The 19,810-nt window shown below is 34.1% G+C and overlaps 1 protein-coding gene across 4 annotated transcripts in view; it reads left to right on the forward strand.

Annotated features, from left to right (window-relative positions):
• The window catches only part of IDE (insulin degrading enzyme), a 72,499-nt gene that overhangs the window by 18,459 nt on the left and 34,230 nt on the right, over positions 1-19,810 (forward strand). For all 4 annotated transcript variants that reach the window (XM_052799862.1, XM_052799863.1, XM_052799861.1 and 1 more), the window contains exons 6-11: positions 2,990-3,102; positions 3,529-3,691; positions 4,089-4,181; positions 4,724-4,815; positions 6,445-6,525; positions 9,418-9,521. In XM_052799862.1, the coding sequence (XP_052655822.1) occupies positions 2,990-3,102; positions 3,529-3,691; positions 4,089-4,181; positions 4,724-4,815; positions 6,445-6,525; positions 9,418-9,521 (646 nt within the window). The remainder of the gene's footprint in view (positions 1-2,989; positions 3,103-3,528; positions 3,692-4,088; positions 4,182-4,723; positions 4,816-6,444; positions 6,526-9,417; positions 9,522-19,810) is intronic.

Genomic DNA, 19,810 nt, shown 5'->3' on the forward strand with positions numbered 1-19,810 from the left:
TAATTTCAATCATAGCATATTTTAGCATGAATCGTTTTTTCTTGTAGATTTTTAAAGTGGGCAAACAGTGAGGATTATGCTTCTTAACTGAATCCAAATTTTGTGCATACACTCACTACTGGATCAGTTCCAGGCTCCCTAATTCCTTTCAATTCAATTTATTATTGTATGTCACCTGCTGTAACATCACATATTGATTAGAATATGGTGAAAGTTTTTTTTTTTTTTCACTGTTGCAAGCTGAACGTTAAAATGTATTAGTTTTTTTTTTTTTTTGTCTTAAAGGTGGGGTATCAGATGTGTTACTAGTAGGTATGTAGGTAATACCACTAGGGCTTAATATATGTCATGTGTGAAAATGTCTTGCTTATTCTCCTTGTAGCAGTGGAAACTTTCTGCAAGTAAACAATGTAATAGTGATGAAGACAACTTGTAAATATTTTTCAATATTGTAAATTTATTTTTATTGCTATTTGAAAGAGGTGCTTCCCCCTCCTCAGTTTTGTTTTCTTCTGTTTATTTTACCTGAGCAAAAAAAAAAAAATCCTTTATTATCTTTAAAAATATTTATTTATTAATTGCAGGTAAATAGATATTAATCAGAGTTTAAAACAATTGAATTGAAATTCTCTTCCTCATTTAACAGCTCTGTTTTCAAGGTTTCCAGGCATCTTTTTTTCTTTAACTAGTTCTTTACTGGACAGGCAATATTCCAGGACAGACAAGATCTGCATTTCAAATATCAATAAAATGTAGAAAATACTTAAAATCTGTTACCTTTCAAACATTTCTGCAATTTGCACGTATGTATTTTTTTTACTACAAAATACAAAAATTATTCTTGTTAAAATCCTGAATTTAGGTGGTTTCACTAGTCATTTTCCACAGTTGAATTCTTTCAGTGTGAGTTGCCCTTGTAAATAGTTCAATATTTAGAAAAATTAGGAGCCTTTGAAACATTGATCTTTGGGATTTTTCCTTTCAATCTTATAAAATAAATAAATTTTTGAAAGGTAACTCTCAGGCTTTTTGTTAGTCTGTTTGTATACAAAATGCCGTACAAGTACTCTTATTTGTCATATTTAAGTAGTTGTCACTGTAATAGTGAGGTGCTATTTGGACAAAGTTGCATCTTATTTTCCCTGAAAAGACACATACCTTTTCTCACTCTGTTATTTGTTCAGGCAGGAGAATTATGCAATTGCTTTCCAGAAGGCTTTATATTAATGACTGGAATTATGCAATTGCTTTCCAGAAGGCTTTATATTAATGACTGATTTGGCTATTTGAGGGCTTGCCTCTAGCATCAAATTTGAAAAATTACAAGTTCCACATTCTTCCTGATTTTTTTTTTTTTTAATTTGTTTTCAGGGAGCTCTGCCCATAAAAAGCAAACTGCAGAAAACAAACCTTGTTAGCATTATTCCATAAATTCCTTGCTGAAATACCTTGCTACAAATGTAGCAGTACTACTAATTAATGCATAAACAAATAGTTAGAAATTCTATAACATAAAAATATGTTGAGTTGCACACTGCAAGTCCCCCATGATCTCTCTATCTCTACTCTTGTGCATTCTGAAATAAATGGATGTCTAAAGCTATGTGCAGCCTAGTAATTCTCTGATTTTCCAACCACTTTATGTATGTAATGTAAAACAAATAAAAATGTATGTCACTAAAAAGCGGTGAGGGAATCAGAATATAATTTCTCTAGTAAATAGTAATAAATATTCAAAAGTTTGCTAAAATAATAAAATTAAATTAATTTTTTTATCTAATCAAAAGCAAAATTCACTGAGTAATCATAGAACAGTTTTAGTGCAGCAGTTCACATATAGACTTTTTAATGGAAACTTTTTTGGTAAGAATCACCCTGGCAACTGGAAATCTGTCCTAAGAAAACCCTTACTGTAGTTGTAAAGCTTAAATGAATGTGTATTTTGCTGATGTGGATAAAAAGTAGTGGTCTTTAATGAAATTACATGCAGTTCACAAAATTGTATTATACAGTGACCCATCTTGGTTTGCATTTCCCTCCCCCCCCCCCCCCCCCCCCGCATGATTCTCTCAGTGTAGTGTAGGAGCATGCATATGTTGGGCAGGAAAGATTCCACTTTCTAAATCTAACTGGGATTGTTTTGACTAACAATGTGATTGCTTTTTGAAATCTTTCAAGGATTAAGGTTGTACTTTGAGACATCCAAGAAATGCCCATTTTTTTCTTCAACATCCACCCTTGAAAGGCATGTGCTAAAAAACTTGATGGATGAGTCTTTCTTATTCTCACTTTGAGAAGTGCTCCAAAATGCCTTTCTTTAAGCAGATAGGTATTTTGAAGGCAGTATTTCAATATAACAGTATAGGTCAATTTAGGTGAATTCATGCACAACATCAAATTCTTTCCTCAAATGGTCTTCCTCTTGTTTTTGAAGAGTACTAGAATCATGGACTGAAACTAGAATGGATGTAAAAGTAGAAGTGCTTAAACAGGTCACAGATGTGTGTGAAATTTTGGGGTGCTGAGGACAGATGACCCTGGCTCACAGTGTATGTGAAGTACTGGAGGTGAGCTGAGGCTGAAGAAAATCCAAGTTTTGGCAAAGATGCTTTCACTCTGGAAAATTTGCAGCTGTAATTGTATGTCCCTTAAGCTTTTTGTGGAATGTTTATTTTTGTAAATGTTCAATATCTGATGTGTCTTTTCTTCAGTTCCAGCTTAGATTCATCAGTAAAATTTAAAGATGTTTTTTCTACTTACAGGATTTATTTTGATCATGGTTGAAGCCTTCCTCTAATAAGCATGATGCTTATAGTTATAGTTCAAAACTTAAGTGTTAATATAGATTTCCTTTCTGAAGTTAATAATCATCGTACAATTAAAACTACTGTTCTGTATAATTCATGTCTCCCCCAAAGAATATACAAAATCCAAATTTGCCAGAATCTTCAGATAATGATTAAGTTTTTCTAATGTTTTTTTATTCTAGAATCCTTGGATGAGCTGACTTGCTTAGTGGTAAAGTTATTTTCAGAAGTAGAGAATAAAAATGTCCCTATACCAGAGTTTCCTGAACATCCTTTCCAAGAAGAACATCTCCGGGTATGTATAGAGATACATCTTCCATTAGGAGTGTATACCTTAAATGATATTTTTTAAGTCTCAGTAATACATTGTGCACTTCACTACTTCTGTATTAGTGTCCCTGTCAAGTTCCATATTTCTTTCTTAATTTTCCACCCACCTTTCCATGCTGAGTATAGCGTAGTTTTGTATAGTTTATATTAAAGGTTGTATATTTGATTGCAGCTGTAAGCAATGGAGAGATAATTAATTCTCTTTTTGTTTGCATCATGAATGGCTAAACTGTTGTTCTAAGTTTTACATACCTTTACTTTCGAGATTTTGTTGATATATTTGTAATAAAATGTGCGTGTGTGAGGGGAACATGATATGTGCTCCTGAGATGAATAAAATAATGAGAGTTCCCTTTTGTTTATGGATTTCCTTGTTTATTTTCCCCCTCAGCAACTTTACAAAGTGGTGCCCATTAAGGACATTAGAAATCTTTATGTCACATTTCCTATACCAGATCTTCAGAAGTATTATAAATCAAACCCTGGCCATTACCTTGGTCATCTGATTGGGCACGAAGGCCCGGGGAGTCTTTTATCAGAGCTTAAAGCCAAAGGTAAGTCCTTTGAAGGTAAACAATTAAAAAGTAATTTATTACACAATTTTTTAAAGCTTAGCTACGTTTCACTTAAAATTGACATCTGTATGTTAAATTTAAAGCCCCCAACCATTTGAGTAATTTGAGTTGTAAGTCATTTTATGCTTTATTTTTGTTTCTGTGGTGGGGAAAGATAAATAAATAACAGGCACTCTGCCTGCTAAAGCTATTATTTCTTGCACTCCCCTTTATCTATGCCTGTTTAGAGAATTATATGAACTTTGACATAATGATCTTGTCTCTGTTCTGTCACTGACTTAGAGACTACTGTCAGGTCCCTCAATGTCTGGAAGACTAGGTAGCATAAATTGTTACAGATTTGTTTATGTAATATATTTTCTTTTTGATTTTATAGGATGGGTAAATACTCTTGTTGGTGGACAGAAGGAGGGTGCTAGAGGTTTCATGTTTTTCATCATTAACGTGGATTTGACAGAGGAGGGACTTTGTAAGTGAAGTACTATGTCTGCATTCCATGTTATTCCTGATCTGATGGGTTTGTGTTTGTGTCCAAAGAGACTAATTGTGAAAGCCAATTTATTTTAATTAACTGACTATTCTTCTGTGTTTAGATCCTCTCAGTATGCTAACACACTTCATCTAACATAAAAAAACAACTTATTTGAGGTTATATTAAAGCATTTCATTAAATATTTTAAAGTAAATTTCTTTATAAGGAAAGCTGTTAATACCTTTTTGTGCTACTTAATCATACTATTTACACCCGAGTTAAATTATATTATAAATCAATATATTAACATAAGACGTGTTCAGTGCAGTTCTCAGAATTAGCTGGGGACTTACACACTTATCTTAAATTCATGTCTGAGAAAAACATGTTTAACTTTGCCAGTAGGATTGCATGTGTACTTAAATATCTTGATGTATCAGGGAGTAATTAAAAATAAAACCTTACATATTTGTGTTCATCAGAATTTTTTCTTTGTGCAGAACTGAGTGAATTACTAAGCAAGTATTTTTTCTTTCCAGTGCACGTTGAAGATATTATTTTGCACATGTTTCAATATATTCAAAAACTACGTACAGAAGGACCTCAAGAATGGGTTTTCCAAGAGTGCAAGGTACAGTGACTGATACATGACATGTGGTGGTTGTATTTTTACAAATTTTTGGATTATAAGTAGAAACAGATTCCTTGGCTGTGGAAATAGCCTTTAATAATCGCATGGTAATTAAGTTTATTAATTTTAGATGTGCAACATGACACAAATGACAAGTACATTCAGAATATATTATCTTAATGTAGATGTGAAATGCTCTCATAGAACTGTGAGCTGGCATTTTATGATAACATAATGGAGGTGAAGGAAGAAGTATCTTACTCTGTCTGCAAGGATTTTGCATAACCTTCCTTAGTCTTCACTGAAGGTGGAGCGGGGGGGAAGCATTTGCTGTGAGGGGTAACACTGAATTGGAAATTGAAATGGCTGTTTTTCTACCCCTCTCTTCTTTGATGTGTCAAATTGTATAGTTGAGATTGTAAAGGCAGTAAGACATTTAATCTGCTGTTTATCTCTCCTTTTGGAGAGGTGAACTAAAACTTTTCATGGAGTACTTTGGCTGTATGCTTCAGTCTTTGCTGAACTGTTCATGCTTATAAGTCTGTATGGTTCTGTATGCACAGAGCAAAAATGTAAAGTATCCTATTAGAATTAAATAGTACTGCACTTCTCAATGACTGTGAAATAAAACCAGTTTTGTTTATATATATATATAGTCTCGTTGGTTCACTACAAATACTTGGGTAAAGATTTCTTGTTCCATCTTGGCTTTATCTGGTGAAAACTGTTGTTGAGTTTCTTCTGTCTAAGAGTAGAAATTCTGCAGATGCATTAACTCTGTTTCTTGCATTTTGACACCGTATACCTGTAAAAGAAGTCTCTTTACCCTCTGCTAAAAGTCCCAATGGAATTGTTTTACTGTCATTATAAGCAAACACAAGATTAGAAAGAGGTAGTTCCATCCTCCCATCTCATCCTTGTGTCATTCCCTTGCTCCTCTTGTATCAGTCCCGGCATTCCTGAGGCTGTGAGGCGAGTCAGAAGAGCTGGCAAACTAGTTTGAAAAGAATCTTTTTGTGATTTTATTTTCAGCTGAATTGTTGAATTAACCAGACTCTCTGCATGGTTTTACAGAAGGATGGATGGTGCTTTTCATTGGCTTTATAGTCTTAGATCTCTTTAATTCACCCTTGCCATTGTATTCTAAGAATGATGTGTTCTACTTCTGTGGCTAAGATGGCATAAAGAAAAACACTTTTTCTGTCTCTAAACTTACCTTTTGGCTTCCTGAGCAAAAGGAACAAAAAAGGAAGAGGGAAAGGCTTCAGTTCATTAACATACAATGAACATTGCACTGGAACACTATGCATTGATTGTATCAAAGTTAGTCTGTTTACAAATTATCAGGAAATTTAAATATATGAGCCATGGGCCAGATCTCTTACTACAAATAGGACTTACAAGACTTGTGTAACACTTCACATTGTGAGACTATCCGAAATTGCTTGTGAGTTCTGTGCAACTTGAATATTAACGAAAACTTTTGTGTTATGTACCTAACTAATATAAAATGGATACAACAAAACTCCTTCCTTTTCTTAGGTTATAAAAAGGAAATAAGTAGTCAATAATTATTCTTAAAATAGTCTCTAATGTATGCTTTTCAACCCTTCCTACATTGTTTCCTAGGATCTAAATGCTGTGGCATTCAGATTTAAAGATAAAGAACGACCACGAGGTTACACGTCAAAGCTTGGAGGAATGTTGCATGTAAGTGTGTGTGGGGGGTTGTTTGGTTGGTTGGTTTGGTTTTTTTACAGTATAGTAATAATTACACAGTGTGTTTGATTATACTCTTAATAAATACAGGTATTTGCAAAGGTCCTTTGCACTTCCTGAGCTTAGGAAGCTAATATCACGCTGCATAGATCTTAGTCTTGGCAGTCAGTAAGTCACATTTCCTTCACTCTACCATTTTATACTTCTATACTTGCTAGAACTGATTTTACAGTAACTGGAGTTGCTATTTGATCTGTTTCAGTGTTTCTTAAGACATATGTACCTTGTCATTCTGTGTCTACCTGATAGCTAAATGTTCTCTAGGGAAATATTAGAGAAATAATATTTTATCACAAACACAAGCACTATGTTTCTAAATGCTTCCATTTAACAATGTTAAAATACTGCAGTAAGCAGAAATGTTCATATTAAGATAGCAAATCAGAAATGTTTGACTCTACTAATGTGATTACATATTGGTACTGAAAGAATTATCATGTAGCTTATACTTAGTCTTTATACTTCTTGGAAAATCCAGTTTCCACATATTGCACTAAAGGAAGATTTAGGTGGAGGTTTTTTTTGTCTAGTGAAAGTTATGCAACTTTTATACATTGCAGCCATTATCCATTGCACAGCTAATGTCTCCATCTATTCAGAGGCATTTTTGGTTTCTTTGCAGGAATCCCTGTTAATACTCCTACACCTTTAATTTGTAAAGTCTAAACTAATGATTTTCAATTTTAGAATTGTCTTTCTGTTACTAAAAAGCATTAGACCTAACTGAAAACATTTAAATGGATATTTAAAGGAGCTCCTGTTTGGGATGCTGTCTCTTGCTTTTGTTCTGTCAAATGCATAAAATCTCTAACAAATGGACCTCTGACTTCTGAAACAGTCTTTCAGTGGTCTGTATTTGTTGGATCATTCCCAATAACAATTGCTGTTTCCAAAAAATCAGGCCAGGAAGTTGCCAGCAGTGTTCCAAAGAGCAGGGTATTGATTCAGGACTTGGTTTTTTTTTTTTTTTTCCACTGCTTTTCTTTTGCTGTGCTTTGCAGTGTGAATGGTAATTCTGATTCTGCTGTTAGTTGCTTAAACACTAATAGTAAACTAGCTTTTCTAGTTCTTTTTATTGCCTCTGAGTCATACTAAGTTTATGCTTCGAATTAACCAAGCTAGAACTGTTGTTTGGTGATCTAATACGCTTATGAATCCTAGCTGTTTTTCATAACTTGAAGAAGAACCTGTGTATAAGTTAGCATGAGTAAATGTAATGTCATAAATTACTATGTATTTATCAAAAGGATTTAAACATTTTTATTCAACAAAACAGCAGTTCATCTTTAAAGCATATTTGTGCTGGTCTGAGTCAGCACTAAGGTCCTGCTGTCAAATTATATTTCATATTTGTCATGTGTAGGCTTGATGTTTCCCAGGTAGTTGTTCCCTGGTTTGCAGTGTCCTTTTTCTTTCGTTTTGTTTTGTCTCCTTAATTGTATCATTTTTTAAATTTCATTTTAATCTGATTGTTGTATCTAAATTGTTTTATTCTGTTTTATTTTAGTTACATTATGCTTGGACCTTGCTGAAAAGTAATCATAGAATCACAAGATGGTTGAGGTTGGACTGGACCTCTGGAGGTCGTCTTGTCTAACCCTCCTGCTCAAGCAATAACAAAATAACCAAATAAATTTTATTTTCAGTTCCAGTTGGTGGGCTGACTATGGCCTGTGTTTGCAAAGGAAATGAAGTGTAGACTTTTGGTCACTAAATCTGTATTGCCTTGGTAATTTCAGATTAGAAGTGCATAGATTACTTAAAATGTCCCCTTCAAGTTGCTCAGTCTGCTTAGCCATTTACGCAGAATGTAGTTAAATGAGCATTCTTCAGTGTACAGTGAATCTTTTGGACAAGACCTTTCAAATTCTGGGTCTTCAGCATTCACATTAGAATTTTTTGTAACACAGGTTCGGTTCATTGTCCTTGGTCTCCACCCCCCCCCCCTTTCTCTTTTCCAGAATCCTTTGTGTGAGTTACTCTATGTTCTGGAATTCATTCCACTCTAGTTTTTTGTATAATGTATGTAATTCAGAAAGCCATTTTATAATATTCTGGTCAAAACCAGTACACCTGTATGGCAAACTGCAAGTACTTGGTGCTTAGGTCACCTGGTATTTTTCCCTTGGTAAACAGATATTAATCAACAAAGTTTTCCTGTCAACTGCACTAATAATTTTCAAAGGAGTTTTAACTGTTTTTTCTTCTTAAATTGCTATGTACCTTAAGAGATTTTCAGTTTGATCCTAAATAAAAAATGTTAGAATTAAAATTGTGGAAGTTTGTATTATACTTTTAGATAATTGAAATATACTTTCCTTTAAATTACTGTAAATAAGAATTGAATTCTTAGAGAATCCTAAAAAACTTAGTGGTTTTTTATGTTTGTTTGTGTTTTTGTTTGGGTTTTTTTTTTGCTTTGTTATGTTTTGTGCTTGGTGTTCTTTTATCTTTAAACATTTCCTCCAGGGGTCAGCATTTACCGTGTTATTTTTACTTTAGTTACTTCAAAGCAGTATTTAAAGGAGGGTGAGTTTTTATACTGAGACATAAAATATTTCAAGATAAAAGAATGATAATATGCAGTATATAAAATTGCCTAATACAGGAGAAATATGATTGCATAGTTAGAGTACTACTCTATCTTGTTTAGTTTTAAGAGAAAGATTTTAGGACAACTATGCATTTCTAATTTGAAATTACCAAGGTAATACAGATCTAGTGACCAGAAGTATACACTTTTATTTGCCATACAAAACAGTAGTTTTTTCTTGCTTAGCTTTTGTTTAATTCACCTACATGTTTCTGGGCTTTGTTTTTTAGTATTATCCTATAGAAGAAGTATTGGCTGCTGAATATTTGCTTGAAGAATTCAGGCCTGATTTAATTGAGATGGTACTGGATAAATTGAGACCAGAAAATGTTCGGTAAGTTAAACTGCAATAACTTGTATTTTAATCCAAACATTGTAAGAAAGCAGATGAACTAATGGAAATAAAAATTCTTAGATGTCTCTCACAGCTCCAAAGTAAATGTCACTGAAAAAGAGCTAGTTGTTCTATGTGTTACTGTCTCTGTCCCCATTGAAAATAAGAACTCTTAAGTACATGCAACTCTTCCTGTTCAGACAGAAACATCCTTTCAGTCCTTTCTATGCAGGGTGTCTTCCTCAGACTGAAATAGTTTTTAGGAAGATACTTACTCAGAATAGCTCAACTGTTGCTGAGAAAAAGCCTAGTAAAATTATCCTGCCTCACTAAATTCTGGGGACATTTTATATGGAATGCTCTAATATTCATAATCTGGAGCTAAGTCTGGAAATCTGTTAAGAGGATGGCTTTTATCTGCTGAATATATTTTATTTTCCCTGTGGAGAGCTACAAAACTTTGTGCAGATTAGCAGACCCTCTGAAAAATATCAATTTATGTGGGTAGAAATAGCTGTGCCTTTAGCTGCTAAAATCTCTCAGACTTCCAGAGCATCTCTTTGATATGAGTGTGACCATGCTGCACGTGCTTTCTTTGCAGAGTGAGCATGCTGCAGTACAAATTTCAGGGCTCAGTAATTGGTCAGAATAGATGTTGAAAGGAAAAGGGGAAACCTCTCCCCTGTGCTTTTGAGGATCTTCTGTTGTCACCCATGCAGGGTAGAAAAGAAAGGCTGAAAGAACAAATGTACCCCATGTCTATTTGAATATCTAGTGTGACCAGGAGAAGGGAAATAACACTTTGCTGAGATGATGATTTACAAGTGAAGAAATCTGGAAGCTGTAGAGAAGAAAATGAGGGCAGGTGAAAAAAGGGCATATTAATTGAGGAGGAGGAAGGGCTGGGCAAATGGTTAAGGAAGGGGGGAAGAGCCTGGGGTAAGAGAGCTGGCAAAGGACATCATGGGGGTAATTTAAGCGGGGATATTGGCAGCTGTGGGGAGCTGGTATGTCAGTCAAGGATGGATAGAGAGGGTGGCTAGTGGAACAGCTGGGGATGGTTAAGTGCAGATTGGACAAAAAAATGAGAGGGGGATAGGAATTGGGACTTACAGGCAGAGTGGAGGTAAGAGAGCAAGTCTAGAAGAAAAGATTGTCAGGCTTAGCAAGGATATTCAGCTGAGAGTCTTGAATCATGGAAACAGGGCAAACAGAAGAGGCAAAGACGTCCAAGACAAGGAGCCTGAGGTAGGACAGCGGCAGAACTGATGGGACCAAACCTGGAGGAACTGAGCAGAAAAGCCTGTGCAGACTAAGTGCAGTGTAGTCTACAAAGGGCAAAGAAACTAAAGTTTACCAAGTCTTGCTTTTTTGTTTGTTTGTTTTTGCTTTCTGGAGATGTATGCTTTTTTCCTTGTTTGTTTTTGCTTTCTGGAGATGTATGCTTTTTTCCTTGTTTGTTTTTGCTTTCTGGAGATGTATGCTTTTTTCCTTTTTTTTTTCTTCCCCCATACAACTTCTGTTTCAGTTCTTAAAGAATAGAAATGTTCTGGAATTACATGATAAGATGTCAGTACCATGTATTGCTCTGCCTAACCTACCAATGTAGTTGGAAGTTGTGTAATGAAAGTAACAGGAGTCTGCAGAAAGAGGAAAGTAGAGGTTCAAGGTTAAGACCGTTCAATGCTGCCCAGGAGAACTGAGTATCTTTGCTTTGTCACAAGCTTCCTAAATGGCACAAGACAAGCTCCTAAAACAAACTTTTCACAGCAAGCCAGTAATTACTCATTCCTTTTTATTTTCTTGAGTATGCCTAAAATCGTAAGGCCTAATTAGAGGGATTGCTGCGCACCTGAATCCACAAACAACTCAACAGAAGCTTTGCTTTTAATGTATGAGGTACTATACAATGCACAGAATTAAAAAAAAAAAAAAATCTTAAGGTTACTATCTAAAATGAATGGGTACTGTATAACTTTGTGGATCTCTATATGCCTCGGCTTCCTATCTCTGAAAATAATGTCTCTTGGGATATTTTAAAAATATGAAATTAGTTCCTGTAACACTGATGTTGCAGAAGAAGCATTTTAGTAATTCTATTTATTTAGAGAAAGAGGTGAATATTGGAAAGAGAAGAAGTTGAGTCATGCTTTGAGTAAAACATAAAATATTGATTACCTGTTTCTTAATTCTGCGCACTGAAGAGGGCAGAGGTTCAGTAGGACAATATGTAAATTTGTGTGTATATATTTATATGTATGTGTAATGTGGTACAATCTTAATTACTAGAAGGTTGAATGGGCAACAGTTATACTAGCACTTTGGAGCCTGAATTTTCTTTTCTTTTCTTTTTTATTTTTCAGTTTGGTTCTTTTAATATATCTTTTGTGTATATTGTAATAAATTGCAGTATTAAATTAGTGGTGTAGATATATTATTAAAATGTATGAAAACACAGAAACAAGCTCTTGCTTGGGATTCTGTATATCAGTCTTACTGTATTTGAACACTTGTTTATCAGTGTTTTGGAAGCCACATATATAATACAAAAAATAATGATTTTGGGGGTGGGGTGTCTGTTTCTGAATATGATCCACACTGAAATTTTCAGACACTGTTGGATATACAAGGCCAGCGAGGCATGCATTCATATATTTCTAGAGTTTATATATTTCAGCCTTCTGAAATTACTGTGAATTACTTAAAAGTTTGGGCACGAATCTTCACTCTGCTTGTATGACAAAATCTGTCTTGTATATTCATTTAGTTTAAGATGCATGTTACTTTATTTTCAGGATGGTACATTTCAAATAATTATTGGATAAAGTAAGATAAAATTGGATTATGAACTGTATTTGCAAATGTCGTGGGGTTCTGGTGTTTCTAGGGGTATACAAGTAATGATAAAATAAATGGAGCTGCCTATGTCAGTGACAGTAGTTGCCATAGTAATTAATGCCCTTTAAAGAAGGGCCTATATCTTTGTGTGTGGGTGTGCATCTATGTGTAATGTGTGTGGGATACTGTAACTGAAGCTTGAATATTTCAAGAGATAATATTTTGAAAAACAATACTTTAAAGAAAATTTCCAGGTTCTCTTTCCTATTGTATTAAATAATTCTATTTTGAATGTATTTTCATGTTGATCTACCACCCAACTTCTTGGAAATTTGATACAAGAGCTTACCTTTAATATAAAGACTGTTTTTAGTAGTTAAAAGAGAATATATAGTTACTACTTCTCTGAAGAAAGCTTAACCAAATTCCACATGAATTTGAACTTTTAACTGGTTTTAGAATTGCTTACAAGCAATAGGTAAGCCATTTTTTATACTGATTTAGTAAACAAGCTACAGGTGCTTAATCAGATCTGATGTTTATTATAGCTTTGCATAGCTTTAAAATGTGGCTCTTAACATTGCAAGAAAACAGTCAATATTATCTTAGGGAAGGATACCTTTCACAATGTAAATTGAGTCTTTGTTATTAGCCAGAGAACTTCCAAAGCATCTGCTTGCTTAAATTTTCAAAAATTGCTAGAGGAAGTTAATATATGTAAATACATTCATAGACTCTTTCAGCTTATCAGATGCTGCTGGGTGCCACAGATCACTCATCAGTTTTCTGTGTTACTCCTGTTGGCTATGCCAGCCTTTTCACACTCCCTTCCAGGTGACAGTACTTCAGCATAAAATAGCCATAATTAACCTTGTTCAAAAGGTATTAGTGTGAGAAAGGAAAGTGTAGAGAATACAGGTAGAGGGAGAAAATTCAAGTCTATAGAATGTGGTCAGAAGCACAGGAATAGAGGTGACAATTTTTAGAAGAATTTAGAATGTTACGTAGTGTGCTTCATTCAAATGTATACTAAACAGCCATTTCACAATGTGTTTTTATTTTAGTTAATATAAGCCCATATTTGCACTTGCAGTTGCCATTCTGTATTCGTCTTTGTCCTCGGTTAAAAAAAAGCGGGGAGGGGTGTCAAGAAAAGAGCAAGATAAGCAAGAATCTTACTAGAGAGAGAGGAAAAAGTAATTCTAAAAAGATATTGAATTTAACTGTAACTTATTTGAAACATCAGTAACCAAAGAAAATAATTGTTTACTATTATATGTATCTTTTATTCATAGTAATTTTGTAGGGTTACATCAGTCTTCTTGCATTTGACAAAGTGATTTGCTGGAGATGGGAATATTCTCTACACTTGGTAATTGTGGATTAATTTTAAATTAAAAAAAAAGGATTTTTTTTCCAAGATGGAACACATCTAGAGCAAATACCAACTGAAGATGATCAGCTTTAGTATTTGAAGCAACTGGGAAGCATTGATCCTTCAGATAATAGAGATAGGTTTGGTTTTTTTTATCTCAGCTTTTCACATTCAGCCTGTTTTGAATGCTGTGTATGTGACTGTTCAAGTAGCGAAGTGTAGTACATTTAGTCTGGAGAGGCACAGTGGTGGGGGTGTTTTGGAAACTAAATTTCATAGAATAGCTGTGTGTTTCAGTCTAGGAAGGTCTCAAAAGTTTTCATAATGGAAGAGTGATGGTGGCATGGTGACTGAAGAAAGCAAGCTTGTTATCAGAGAGGGATGGTCATCTAGTAACTTCTGTGCGCGTGGGTTTCCGTGTAATCTTGGGCTTTAAATATCTTGGGTCTCACCCAGCTTTCTTATAGCTTGTTGTTACTGTGCTTTCTTTTTGGATGCTGGAAGAAATATGTTGCGTTTAATCTTCCTTCAGGACTAACTACATCGCCTTTTCACTTTACCTGGCTTAAGAAATAGATTATAATGATTATATAATTTTAAGCATTTGAATAAAAAAGCTAACTATTGGGAGATAAAGGGACTTTCAAAACTGGAATATACCTGGGTTTATGGCCTTTTCAGTTTATTGTTAAAGAAATTATATATTCTTTTTGTTGCAGAGATTTTAGTAGGGCTTAAAGATAGTAAATACAAGGGGTTAGTTCTCTGAAGCTTAAATACCCACAGCTGTGCCTACAGCTGGCCTGTTAAGGCTTGAATACAAATATGTACAAATTAGAGAGTGACCAAAGGCTGATTAAATGCAGTTCTAAAAGCGGAATTTGTCAAAGCACTGATGTTCTAACGTGGATCGAATGAGGCCTGCAGGAGGCCTATAATGATGTAGCAGCAGGCATACTTTGAGTTTGAATGGTATATGGTCAGAGTAATGATAAATTTATTGGTTATTATGTGTAGACTAAAACCATGCTAGTGTTTGCTATTGCCATAGCAACTATACCTTCACATTTTAGTTCTTATGTTCAGACTATTTTTCTTCTCCAAAACTATAACTTATAAAAAGAAACCCAAAACATCAAACCAAATTTAAGATTCTTAAGTGTCCTCTTGCTTTTTCCTGCTTCTCTAAATGATACATTTTTTTTCAGTGTAGACTCAAAAGTTATAGTTTGCTTCTATGTAGCTTCCATGATAATATTGCAAGCTGATTTTTCTCAGGTGTAAAAGTCTGAGTCCTGTCAATTTTAGTGGGAATTACATGGTTTTATTCAGGGCATGAGGTGTTTAAAGATCTAATTAGACTATTTTCATGTGATTGAAACAAAATATTAACTTGTATATAGTACTATATTCCTTTTAGACACATTTTAAGCACTTATCTTTTGAAATTAAAAGTAGAATGAAATGAATGAGGAATTTTTTCATCCTTTTCTTAACTAAGATACTTCAAAGTATAGTAAAATACAACAAGGAATATAATTTTATAGTATCTTTTATTTTAAATTGCTAGCAAGATAAAATATCTTGTGCGGGGGGGAACTTAGTTAAATATCACTAGAAGTGATTTCATGGTATGTTACAAAGATTTGAGAAAGCTACTGTGGATTTGCATTTTTAGTGGGCTCTCTTGAAAGAATTGAGATTATAGATGTTAATAAAAGGGTCCCCTTTGTGTTTTAGTCTTTTATATTACACCTGTATCTATATGCATGTAGTAAACTATCAGTCCAGTAGCTCATTTCCTTCTTTTGTGTTTCCTTGAGCAAATTGTATACACTAATAAAAAACTGTGGACGTGTGCTTTTAAATATCTGTAAGTGTTCTGGTTATCTGCCATTTACTAATATTTATGTTCATGTTTACCTTTCTGTTCTCCCTTTTTATGAAAGAATTAGTATGTGCCACATCATCCTAACTTTGCCTGTTGTTTTTTTTTCTGTGTGTTTTTTTGTTTGTTTGTCTGTTTTATGCCTTGCATAAATTATGTCTTGCAATGGTTTAGTCTCCATTGATTTGAATTTTTCCTTTGTATCATGGTTTTATTTATCATTTCCTTTCCATAACCCTATTGGAATTCACCTACACTAAGGACTTTTCTTGACATATCTATATTGGGGTAGCTGCATTCACAGTTAGAGACTACAGTTCAACATCTTTGTTAAAAGTTTAGCTTTTTGACTGTTATTTTCTTAACAAACTGTGTTTTTTAAAAAGTATGGAAAAATATTCATACTCACAGATGGTAGCAAGTATCCATATGTGCTTCTATTTGACTGAACCATAACAGGAAGTTTTCATATTCTCCTCCCTTCTCCCGCCCTCGCATACTACTTGTTGCATTTACTGGCTTAGTTTCCCTGAGAGAGAAACCTTTTTAAGATGTAAGTATCATTTTTACTTGCTCAAACTGCATTGGGTTTTGCCAGCCATCTGTGAAGATAAGGGAATAGACTTGGCATGTGTTGCAGTCTTAGCTGAAAAATGTAATTTTCCCATCATTTCCAATACAATTTTTTCCCCCTCATCATCTGCAGAATAAATGCTCTTATTAAAATTTAAGAAGCTAGTGACTCATCAGATTAAGCAACTAAAGAACATTTTCCCCTGGATAGTAAATGGACTTTTTTCCTCTCTCCATATCTGAAGTGCAGCACTAGTACTATCCTAGTGGGAAGAAAAATAAAATGAATGCCAAAAATGTTGATACAGAAATTTCTAAGGGCTGGAATTTTACTGATACTGAACAAACAGTTATTTCAATGCAGTCAGCGATCCTCATCCCTGATGATAAACATGTTACAAATATGGAATGTATGTGTTTGTTAATTGCATTGTATCTGAGTAAAGATTTTGAAAATCACAATTTGTTCACTTATTTCTGCCCACAAATCATTGTGTTTGTAGAAACTTAGTTTTATTGAACGCTAACAAATAACTTGTGTTCCTGGAGAATGATTAGAATGCTGCACCCCAGCAACATCTCTCTGCACGTTTTATTCTGTTTCCTAATGAGATCTGTGTGGAAGTGGCTTTGAGTAGCTTATATTGTCTTGTATCAGTTTTACTGATTGTTTTGGGGGGATGTTATAAACAAATCTAGGCTTTTGCTGGTTTTGTCTCAGTCGTGTTATTTTATGCATTTGAGTAAGATACGTGTAATTTTTTCCATTATTTGACAATATCATTATTTGGAAGACAAAGTTTAAATTAGTTCCTAAAAAAAGCAATTGTTCCTTTTTAAGTATAAATTCTTTTTTTCTGCAGCAAATTTGCTTTGACACATCTGTTACTAATATCACAAATACTGTGGTCTAATTACTTTTTCACCCTTAGAAGCTTGAGTTTTATTATGTAAATCTGGAATATAATGGTTGATAATCTTTCCTGGAAGTACATTCATTTTAAAGCATGTATTCTCTTCCCAAGTAACACTCTTCTGTGGATCCATCACTTGTAGCTTCATTTTAGATTTCAGGAGAGTGAAAAAGAAGATGGTATCTAGTAAATAAGTATCACATTATAGAAATTGTGCTTGTTTTTGAAAATTGACCATAAATGAGGACTACAACAGTTTGCATGTACAAGAGTGTACATATAGAAGTAAATTGCATTTATAGTTTCAGCTGTGTTCCATGTTCATGAATGGCTCGGAAGCCTAATTGCACTGGTTGAGCTTAAATTTGTTATAAGCAGGTCCTATAAAAGATTGCCTGATTGCCTGTCTTGCTTTTCCAGTGCATTTCAATGCTGTCTTAAACCATGTGGATGTTCATAGTGCTATACAGCACAACACAGAAATGAAAAGCAAAAGTAACATTACATAATTGGTAACTTTAAAGGTGCATCATGATACATTTAAATAACTGCATGGCATTGTATTTCTATCTGTGGTGCTGCTTTTCCCCTCTTCTTTTCCTGTCCTGGTGTTCATTACTGTAGGTGCTTGTATCTTGGTTTAGCTTGTAAGTCTCAGGCAGATGAAATGCCTTTTGGTTTGTTTCATGTGGTTGTGGGAATGTTTCTGAGAGCTCAAAATTTAAGTAATCATTCTAGTAGTGATTTGGAGTATAGGGAGGGCAGGAGGATCCCTTGAAGCAGAACTGCTTGAAGAATTGCAATGCAGATTTCCACAATTTCATTTTCTATACGTTGAGCAGACAATTATTTTTAGCTCTTTAATTTTAGTATGTTCCTACAGCAAATGTTTGGGTGCTTGGATTGTCACTACTACTTGAGCATCGGTACGTTGGAGAAGGGTAGAAGGAGGGAATGTTAAGTAACAGACATCTGTGTATTATATCATAAAACACCTTTGTCTTGCTCCTCAGACTGCATGATTATTGGAGTTTTATCAGGATAATCTTGTAGCTTAAGACTCTTTTTTTCTCTCTCTTTTTTTTTTTTTTTTTTTTTAGTTTTTACTTTTTATTTAATGGATGGAAAGGCCTGGTAGGTTGCTCTGAAATTCTAATAGGCTTTATGTTTTTATAGTCTCTTAGCAACTTCATCTGCACACGATGGAGCTTTTGCTCGCCAGCTGTCCAAGATAAAATGCAAAATGTAATAGAATATTTCTATGGGTCATTTTAATGTAAGCAACAATCTCCCTAATAGATTTCACCTTCTTGACCGAGCTAGTGTCTGCTGCGTTGCAAGAACGAATATTCTCTAGGATTAAAGTGCTTAGTTCTTTGCTGAATATTTATTTAGTATTGTTCCTTTTGTATTAAAAATGAAACAGATCTAATGTGTAAACAGGTATGAAACCATTTTATATGAAGTCACAATAAAAATGTTAACCATTTCTATTGCCATTTACAATGAGAGATGAAATAATGTATCTCTTAAAGATGAATATTCTCATTCTAGTTTGGATATTGCATAACTTCTGCAGAGGAGTGGAGGTTGTTTGTATGTGTATGTGTGTTCATGCTAATCGTGTGGTGCTTTAAAAGGTGGGGAGTAAAAATTTCTCCCTTCCTCAACCCAGAGGAAATCTGCATCCCTGAAACATGAGATTTGATTGCCCCTCTTTAGTGTGTATGATTTAAAATATTGTCTCGAAATTAGCCAGTCTGTGGTTCAAGTCCTACTTCAATTTTTGAATCTATTGCTAGAGATTGTCTTTACAGTCCCATGTGACTATGAGATGTACTTGTCATTTATTTAAATGCATCTAATGCTAGCTATTTACCCCACTGTTCTGCTACTCGAATTGCAATGCACGGATTTTATTAATAATTTGAAAATCTTCATAGTAGGGGAATCTGGAACTAAATACAGCAGAATCCTGTTTTTTTCAACTACCTTGGATCATTTAGTCGTTTACAATGTGTAAACATTAGATGACGAAGGATGAGGACATAGGCATTTACAATATTGATAGTCCACATATTTAAACTTTTCAATGTATTGCAAAATTCATCCCAAGGGTATTCTCCATTAACGTATTTGTAAAGTAAAATACTATAGTTTGAGGCACATCCATATGCCTGTTTGATTTACACCCCACTTTGCCATGCACATTAGAAATAAACAACAGAATGTTCCTGGCCTGAAGATATTGTGATTAAAAAAAGAACACTTACAATGCATATATTTCGATGTTTTAATGTGCATTTTAGCCATCTGCACAAGATTTGACAAAGTTCGCTACTGTGCTATTCAACATCTACAGATTGTTACATATATGTAGGAGGTAATTGTGCTACCTTTTTTGACCATTTCAGAATTCTTATAAACATCTATTTACTCTTAAAGCTAGCTACTTACTTCCATTGAATACTCTTTTTGTGTTGTAGGTTGATAAAAAGAATTAAAGGAGTTTTCTTGATACCTATTATGAAGAGTGTGAAAAAATACTGATAAGTTTGTAATTTTCTTTATCCTGGATTTCCTTTTATTTAGGTGTATTCTTTAGTTCAAGGTGTGTCTGGATGATGCTTTTAGTCATATGGTTTAGTTTTAGGTAGTCCTGTGAGAAGCAGGGAACTGAACTCAGATGATCCTTATGGGC

This window comes from Harpia harpyja, chromosome 10 (genome assembly GCF_026419915.1).
Source record: "Harpia harpyja isolate bHarHar1 chromosome 10, bHarHar1 primary haplotype, whole genome shotgun sequence".
In the NCBI taxonomy this organism is placed as follows: domain Eukaryota; kingdom Metazoa; phylum Chordata; class Aves; order Accipitriformes; family Accipitridae; genus Harpia; species Harpia harpyja.